The sequence below is a fragment of the Monoraphidium neglectum genome (assembly GCF_000611645.1).
Source record: "Monoraphidium neglectum strain SAG 48.87 unplaced genomic scaffold scaffold00667, whole genome shotgun sequence".
Classification (NCBI taxonomy): Eukaryota; Viridiplantae; Chlorophyta; class Chlorophyceae; order Sphaeropleales; family Selenastraceae; genus Monoraphidium; species Monoraphidium neglectum.
The window spans coordinates 10,004-18,289 of record NW_014012961.1 but is presented as its reverse complement, the minus strand read 5'-3'; the positions used below and the strand labels follow the sequence as shown (position 1 = coordinate 18,289).

Below are 8,286 nucleotides of genomic sequence, written 5' to 3'. Positions count from 1 at the left end.
TGTGCACAAAGGCCATTGGTGATGATGCAGGGGTGAAATGCAATTGGGAGCCGATTGATTAGGTTTGGCGCAGCGTCCCGGGGCAGTCATTGCCATGATGATCCATTTCTGAAAGGAGCCGGCAATCCAGGCTCCTTAAAGTGGTCTATGCAGCATTCATACGTAAACTGTGCTTTGTCTGCGCCGTGGCGTGTACGAAGGCCCCACATGTGTGCGGCTCCACGCTACGTAAGCAACTGAGTGTGCATGCGAGGTTGTGCGGGCCGGGTAGCAAACAATGGCGCATAGCGCAGCTTGGAGCACTGGTGTATGTACGCACATAGGGCAGCAAAGCAAAGCCTGCTCACCAAACACCTCACACAAAACTGTTGCAGCCCTTGTGACTGTCCGCCTGCCTCATGGCCATGCCCTCATCAGCACTTCGGACAGCCCCTACCATGCCAATTTAGTAGTAACCAACAACCTGGCAACCACATCACCCATGCAGACTGCATTTACAGCGCGCGTTGGAGGTGGCGTCGTCGTGCCGCTCCGGGCACGGCTGCCAATGCGCCGCGCACCCTGCGTTGCACGAGCTGCAGGGTCCGCCGAGTGGACTGGACGGCAATTTACGATGCTGTCCACGGGCGACGGAGCAACTGCGCACCTCGCAGAATTGATCGCAGGCGCAGGGCTCCGCCCCGGGGACGCGTTTTGCTTGAAAGGAGATGAAGGTGCCAGTCAGGACATTTTCGTGTGAGTAATTGGGCGGGTGAGGTCAGCAGGCGCACAAGCCGATCCTACTCCATGCTCCCCACGGCACACTGATCCCCCCCCTTGTATCAAGTTAGTTTTACTAATCTTGAAATGAACACATGGTACTTACATCTATGGATTCGTTGCTACTTGGCTCGCTTGCAGGCGCGCCTTCCTGCGGGCGGTCCTGGACCAACCCGACAAGGTCGTGGCTGCACCCACCGGCACGCTGGAGCCCGTGACCTACAGCGAGCACGCAGGTAGGCATTCCAGGGGAACAGCTAAAATGAGCTGTATTCTAAGCATTTTTCTTGTCATCTGAGGCGTCGCCGCCACGGTGAGACGACCACGGCACGATTCAACTCGAAACCCTTGTGCACACCACTGTAAGCTCTCCCGGAATCCCACCTGGTCTCACAGGCCCTGCAATCCAGCACCTCAACCTGCGCAACGTCCCCACACCTGGGGACGCCGAGCGTGGCAACCTCGTGGCATCGTTCGCGCCGGTGGTGTCGCTTGTGGAGAGCGCGGAGCGCCTGCAGGAGTGGGGTGCGGCGCCAGAACAGCGCCTGGCGATCTGGATGCGGCAGCTGCCGGTGAGCTTTGTCAAGCAGCCCCAGCCCTATCATATCCCTGTTACCCTGGCCCAGGAAGGGGCTATGATGATGAGTCACGTGTGCCTCTTACTTGGCTGCTGTGTCACCCATCTGTGCGGTAGCCAAAACTGCCCTCAAGTGCGTGGAGTATCAACCGTGACAACCAGTGCTTGCACACCAGCGGAGCAATCACCTCATAATGCCGCTTAATCTTGTCCTCGCACATTGCCATGCAGACTGCTTGCGCCCAAGTCGTGCTTGAATGCCGGGTTTTTTAAAAGTCTCAACCTTATGCGTCACCGCCAACAAACCGTAGGGCACAGATGGACCTGCTGACGTGCGGGTGGTGACACTCGTGCCACACACTGGCAGCTGGGAGCTTCGCGCTGGGCTCCTGCATGCCAACATTTCCCGCACGGGCGCCCAAGCAGGTGTGTGGGATGTTAGTGGCATGGGTTACTACCCGCCTGCCAGATGGCTTGCGCGCCAGCAAAAAAAATGCAGAGAAACATTCCAGCCAGGTGCCCTTCTTGAAACACTAGGCTAAGACAGGTGTTATCAGTAGCCGCTGTGCTGCTCCTTGGCAGGGGAACCCGCCTGACTTCATTGCTGTCACCTTGCTGCAGGGCTGATGCTGCTGAGCGATGACCTGACCGCGTCAATGATCAAGGGTCTGCCGGAGAGCATGCTGCTGCAGGCAGTCAAGGCCTGAACATGTGACCGACGAAGAAATTGCTGATACGAACAGAGCTAGGAGTGTGTTGCAACTGCAGTAGGCTTGGTGATGTCAGTCAACAGGGAAGCACAAACGGCTAGCCAGCTGCGTGGCACATCGCGCCACAGGTGCCTGGCACTGTGCCTGTGCCATTGGTGGCTGCATGTGGTTGTTGAGTGATCAATTTAGGTTCAGCCAGCTTGCTGAAACGACGCGAGAAATGTGGACTGCCTTGCAGTACAAGAGAACATTGCCTCATCTGCTGTAATTGGTACTCTGGAGTGTAGGCACGACATACATCACCTGCTTGTTTGTAGTTGGGGCGGTTCACCACAATAAAGTGTGAGCTCTGCACTAACCTCGCCATTTGCGGGCATCACATCTGTGATGCATCTGTGTAAGTCCATGTTGCATTGTCAGTTATGTGATGTACTTTCTGATGAAACCAGCTGAGCACGCCCACCAAACCACTGGGTGAGCCACGAAGTCGAATGCAAAAGCTTTGCTGTTACTTGTCAAAGCCAGCCTGTTATTGCCACAAGGATGGCCCCACACAATAACTGCAGCCACCAAATAAACATACATCACCAAAAGGAAACCAGCTGTTGTCAACATACATATCAGGATTGATTTCCTAAGTCTGGCGTGCATCATCAGCACAGGGGAGGCTGCCCTGCAAAAGCGTTGTCCAAGGACCACACCTCAGCAGCCTTGAGGGACACAACACTTCCGCCAGCGGCAGACCCAAAAACACTCATGCCCCACGCAGCTGCTTCGTCTGCAGGGTATATGCGGCTGGTGACACGTCCCAGCCCCTGCATCGCGTACACCTCAAGCACGGAATGGTCCACCCAAATATCGAGAGCTAGCGGCTTTGAGGGCAGAGCCCACGGGACAGCAGCAGTCGTGACGCCAGAGACATTAGGGTTGAGTGGTGGCGGCGCCGCAACCGGCAGCGGGACTGGTCCCCCCTCGACAGTGGCTGGGGTGTAGCCGCCTACCTTGGCCTTTTGGACGCTCACGCTCAGCGCAGATATAACTTGCCCTGCCTGCTGCTGCCGCTGCGTGTGGCCCGCCTGGGGCGCATCGCCAGCAGATGGTGCGGCAGTGCCTGCAAGTGTGATGTCGACGTACGCACCCGCGCCCAGCAGCAAGCGGGCACCCACAGAAAAGTTCGCTGCGGCGCTGCCGGCCTTGGGAGCAACCGTAAATAGCAAGCGCGCCTCAAGCTGCCGCGTGTGGGCGCGTGAGGTGTTGGCGGCAGCAGTGGCGGCAGCGGAGGGCTGGGTGGGCATAGCTGCGATGCGCGACTCGTTCAAAAGGATCAAGGGCGCCCCGCCAGGTGGTAGGGTCGGATTTGCGATGTCCACGAGCTGTGGGTGGCAAATGGGTTTGAGGCAGGCACATGCAGGTTGCTGGGAGAGGGGTGAACTTGCACTGGTGAACTTGCACTGGTTGACACACAAGCCTCGCAACGAAATGCAGGTGATGGAAGTACAGGGGTGCAGCTGGCAGTGGTAAAACCGCCAATCCCAAAGTGCGCTGCAAGCAGTTGACCCGGTCTATCCACATGCCCATCCTTCGGCGCCCACCTCCTCCGGCCCCAGCCCTGTCCGCCTGCGCACAGCCATTTTTGTCCCCAATCATGCCACGCACCCCATCGTCCTCTGCTCTTCCCTTGAGGGGACCGGGGGAGGCAAAATAATAAACAACGCATGCGACACCCACCTTTTGGTGACGCAAGCGGCGCGACTCATCGATGGGGAACAGCGCCACGCTGCGTGTCTCAGGGTTGAAGGTCACCAGCCGGGCCAGCTGTAGCGCACCCTTGAAGGGCGCCCGCTTGACGTAAGCATTTCCGGGGGCTGTATTGTCCGAGCACGAGTCAATGCAGCCAATGAAGCTGTCCATAATCCACTGGGAGATGGGAAGAGGGAGCCAAGGCCACGGCCGTGGCACAGTCAGGGCCAGGTGTGTTGTGTGTCGTAGGGTCTGTTGCAACCCGATGCAAGCAGCGGCGCAAAAACAGGCAAAATCAAGGCGCGAAGTGCAGTATTCACTGCATTTGCACAGACGACTGGTTGCAGGCGTGCCGAGGACGCGCGGCGGTTCGGACCGTGTTGATGATGAGCCGACCGTCATCTAGCCGCTCAAACTTGCTGGCATACGTGCTGCCATAATCCAGCTGCTTCGGCGCAAAGAGCTTGCCGCGCAGCCTGCAGGCATGAATGGAGGGGCCAATTGGCGCAATTGGTGGCATGCATGGTCGGTTGATGACTGAGTGTTGTGAACAAGAGGAGCCTGAGGGGCAAAGGTCCTTGCTGTTGCCACAGAAGCGAGCGAGGCAACCTGAAACCGTGCTGTGCAGGGCACCGCGGGGGCAGCTGTACCCGCCAGCCCCGCGCACACTGGCTGGCCCTTGGGCGCACCTGCCAGTAAGCAGCGTGTCAAAGGCGGAGGCTGTCACTGTGTTGATGTTGTTGAAAGCTGGGCCGAACTTGAGGGCATTGGGGTCCAGCTCGTCAGAAATGACGTACCTGCGCGCATTCCGGAGGGGTGGGGCCAGACAGCTGCAAACTCAAGGGTGAATTGACGGGCCGACGTGCGGGTGGCGAACGTATGTGTGTCTGGTAGGGCGACGCGTGATTAGCAAAGTGCCATGAAAAGTGCGCTGGCAGCGCCCAAAGCGTGTTGAGGGGTGGTCGATCCAAGCGCGAGTGCTGCAACAGCCCCCAGGCTTGCTTTGGGGGCCCCCGCTGGGCTGCAGCGAGCGAGGGCGCCGCACCACTCGGTTGAAAACGGCGTGCGTGCGCGGTCCTGGTCGCTCCACTTTGTCACGTACACCCCCGGCGCCACTGGGGGGGGGTCAGATGAGAGGAGTGTGCGTGGCCGGCCCAGGCAGGAGCAGGTCGGTGTGCATTTGGGTGCATGCAAAGACCGACACGGATCTGATGGACGGATGAGAGATGTTTTGGGGGGCCACGTCAGCCGCGATGGCTGGGGATCTGCCGCCGTCCCCGGCCATTGCGGGAGTTATCATGCTTTGCGCGCAGCCATGACTTCAAGGCGGTCCTTGTGCACCATCCCTTCACCCTTGTCCCAAAAGCGAACGCACCAGAAGCAAAGTCCACCACCTCCCACATGCGGCACTTGCTGCCGAACTGGCTGCAGGGGCCTCCAAATGCGGCGCCTCGCAATCTGCCAGCCGCCTCGCACTGGCCGTTCAGCTGTGCGCGTGGCAAACATGGCCGAGAAGCACCGTCGCAGCAGCCAGGTTAGCCGTTTAGCGCCAACCAGGCAGATCAGAACGAGTCAGATAAGAGGCGCACAATGGCGTAGCTGCCTCCTGCCTCCCGCCTGTCCCAGCCAGCAGGAGACCAACCTGAAAGGCCGTCCTGACAAAGACGAACGCTCGCTTATACAACCCCAGCCGCAAGCCGTTGCCACCCTGGCGTCTGCACAGGGCAATCTCCAACGGCCAAGCGCAGCCCCGCCCCTGGAACCTGTGTTAGGACATCACCAACCCTTACCAACCCCGTGACAACGTTGAAGCAATAACATGCCGCCTTGCCCTCACGCACAAGCGTGCAAGCACGCAAGTATGCCCTGACCCAGCCCCAACCCCAGCCCCAACCCCCACCCCTCAGCCCGCCACCCGCCACCCGGGAAGCGCACCCACCTTCCCGTCGATAGCCATCTGGTTGAAGAGGTTTCCGCTAAACAACCACGGCCCCTCCAGTTTGGGAGCAGTGTAGATGGCGGCGGTGCCCAGGCAGAATGCCTGCAATGTTTGGCAATCACATATGAAGAGAAGCGGAGCGATGCACAAGGTTGAGGTGGGAGAACAACGAGAAGCAGCGCACGTTGTGGGCCGCTTACCGCATTGGCTGCCGGAGCCTAGACGGCGGGTGCAAGAGCCAAGCGAGGCTGCGCCTGCGCGGCCCTCCCTACCCGTCCCCCCGCCGCACACCCACCTGTGTCCCAACAACCCAAGCAAACCTTGGCGCCTGCAGGTTGGTGGTGTTGCCGAGGCGGCCTTTGGCCAGGGCAGCCTTCACAGCATCCCGAACGTCTTTGTTGGCTGGGGTGGTGTCTCGGAACTGGAAGTTGGTGCCACCAGGCTGAAGGGGGTTGTGCGGGAGAGCAGAAGCAGAGGTTTTTAGGGGGCACACCCAACGCAGCAGCTGGGTGCTTGGCTGCAGGGTTTCATACGCATTGAGGCAACCCGGGGATGCTTTGCAAGCGGGCAGGCAGCATCAAAGTCGAGCCATTCACAGCCATTTCTCATGCCTGCTTGCAGGCTTGGGGCTGTGCATGTGCAAGAGAGGGGTGCTGCCAGCTGTGTTCCCGGCGCTGCTAGCCATGGGTGGAGCCCCTGCGCAGGACACGCCCTTTCACAGCCCAGCTGTAGCAGGGGGCAGATGAGCGAGTCCGCACCGGGGTCTGCACAAGCACGGGGTTGGAAGGCGACTTGACCCAGGATCGCAAGTAAGGGTCTGACAGGTTGGCAGGCGATGCAAGGGCCTGGGACTGGAAGAAGTTGCCCAGCTCTGGCACCAGGGTGGCGGCGGCCGTGTAGGACAGCCACGGGGTGCCGTCTTCGGTGACTGGTGGGTAGTGTGCACACAATGTGAGGGGAGCAGGGGGCAAGACGAGATGTGCGTTGAGGAGGGTGAGTGGTGGGGCGGAATGATGAAAGAGTGGCGCATGATGAGCGCATGTTGGGCGCAGCAGCCAGCCTCGATTTTTCAAGCTGGCAGGGCAGGGCTAAGCAAGTTTCTGCGGGGCCGCCCCAGCGTGCACGTAGGACGGATGTGCTGCCCCTCTCCCCAAGTAAGGCCTCTGTCCTTACTGGTGGAGGCGCCGCTCCAGATCCCATTGAAATCCATGGCAGAGTCAGGCAGCAGCGCTGGGGGCAGCCAACGCCAGTGCACCAGGTCGGTGCTGACCACATGGGCCCAGAAAGGGGCGCCCCAGGCCGTCGCCTTGGGGTTGTACTGCGAGAAGGTTTTGGAGGCAATCGCTATTCAGGTTGAATGGTCGCAGAGGTGGGATCGCCTGGACATTCCGCCCCTTTCATCATGGGTTGAACGCCACCCAGCTGACTGCACACAGGCTGCAAGAACGTGGTCCGCTGCCCCTCTGGTTGTCTGAAATCTACCTGGAAGAAGAGGTGGTGCAGCCCATTGCGTTTGAAATACCCGTGCGGGTCGTTGAGCCAGCCTGAAGGAAGAGGGGAAAGAGGCAGGAACGGGGACGGGTCGGCGCCCACGACATCGCAGGATGACGGGGAGCAGCGCTCTGGCCGAACGAGGTCAAACGGATTGTGCAGCTGCGGGGCTGTGCTGCAGAGCCGTATTGCGACTGCTCAGCGCCGACGTTGATGCCAGACCTGCCAACGCGTGCGTACCCTGGAAGCACCTCGCGATACCAAGCTGGGCACACCCCTCACCATAGGGTGCAGTGATGTGGTAGCCCGGACTGCGTTGGGGTGGGGTGTTGCGTGTGCACGTCGTTTGAGAAGAGATATTGATGGAGTGGGTGTCAAAAGGCAGGGGTATGTGCAATTGCACCAGGGTTTTGCACACTCAATGGAAGGAACGGATTCAGATCAAAAAACGTATGCCAGTACTTGCACAGCTTGGGTCATTTACGACGGGAGCAGGGGCAGAGGGAATACGCCTGCATGAGCCTGGGCTTATGAATGCGCCCACAGCTTCAATCGTGCAGGCTCCTCCTTCCTTGCACTCCTAGCGCATCCCCGCAGCAAACCTCCAAGGTTGCTACTCACCGGAAGGGGTGCCAAGCCGCGAGCATGCTGGCATTTGCGCAGCCCGCCTGGGTGTAACCCGCAACGCTGCTGGCTGGGCGGGATGGAGGGTGGAGCGCAGCGTGAGTGGAGAGCGGTGAAAAACGTGGAGCACTGCGTGGCGGTCACTGCTTCCTTCCTGCACATTTGGACCGGCAAGCACAAGCCTGCACCGCACGCAACATGATTCCAGCAGCGTGGGCTAGGTTGTGACGCGCGGCTGCAGTGCCGCTCCACCCACCCATCGACCCACCCATGGACGCCTGGGCCAGAGGGAGCTGTGACCGCGGACTAGTTGCCCACCTGCCGTCTTGGCTATGGCCTGCTCCTGCTGCTGCTGCTGCAGCGCACGCCCATGGGCATTTTTTCCAAATGCTAGCACCAAAATAAGGGCGACCAGCAGCGGCGCAAGGACGCTGAGCCGGTGCGGC

At 59.9% G+C, this 8,286-nt stretch overlaps 2 protein-coding genes across 2 annotated transcripts; one reads left to right on the top strand and one right to left on the bottom strand.

Annotated features, from left to right (window-relative positions):
- Positions 1 to 613: 613 nt before the first annotated feature.
- Positions 614 to 2,043, top strand: MNEG_4709 (hypothetical protein; the record flags this gene model as incomplete). The annotated part of the gene is made up of 5 exons (XM_014046817.1): positions 614 to 735; positions 901 to 995; positions 1,156 to 1,331; positions 1,454 to 1,469; positions 1,958 to 2,043. 5 exons carry the CDS (start codon positions 614 to 616, stop codon positions 2,041 to 2,043), a joined length of 495 nt encoding a protein of 164 aa, XP_013902271.1.
- Positions 2,044 to 4,102: 2,059 nt separating this feature from the next.
- Positions 4,103 to 7,863, bottom strand: MNEG_4708 (hypothetical protein; the record flags this gene model as incomplete). The annotated part of the gene is made up of 11 exons (XM_014046816.1): positions 4,103 to 4,262; positions 4,476 to 4,583; positions 4,832 to 4,901; positions 5,162 to 5,273; positions 5,726 to 5,827; positions 6,021 to 6,167; positions 6,484 to 6,653; positions 6,899 to 7,043; positions 7,208 to 7,269; positions 7,499 to 7,527; positions 7,838 to 7,863. 11 exons carry the CDS (start codon positions 7,861 to 7,863, stop codon positions 4,103 to 4,105), a joined length of 1,131 nt encoding a protein of 376 aa, XP_013902270.1.
- Between the last annotated feature and the right edge of the window lie 423 nt (positions 7,864 to 8,286).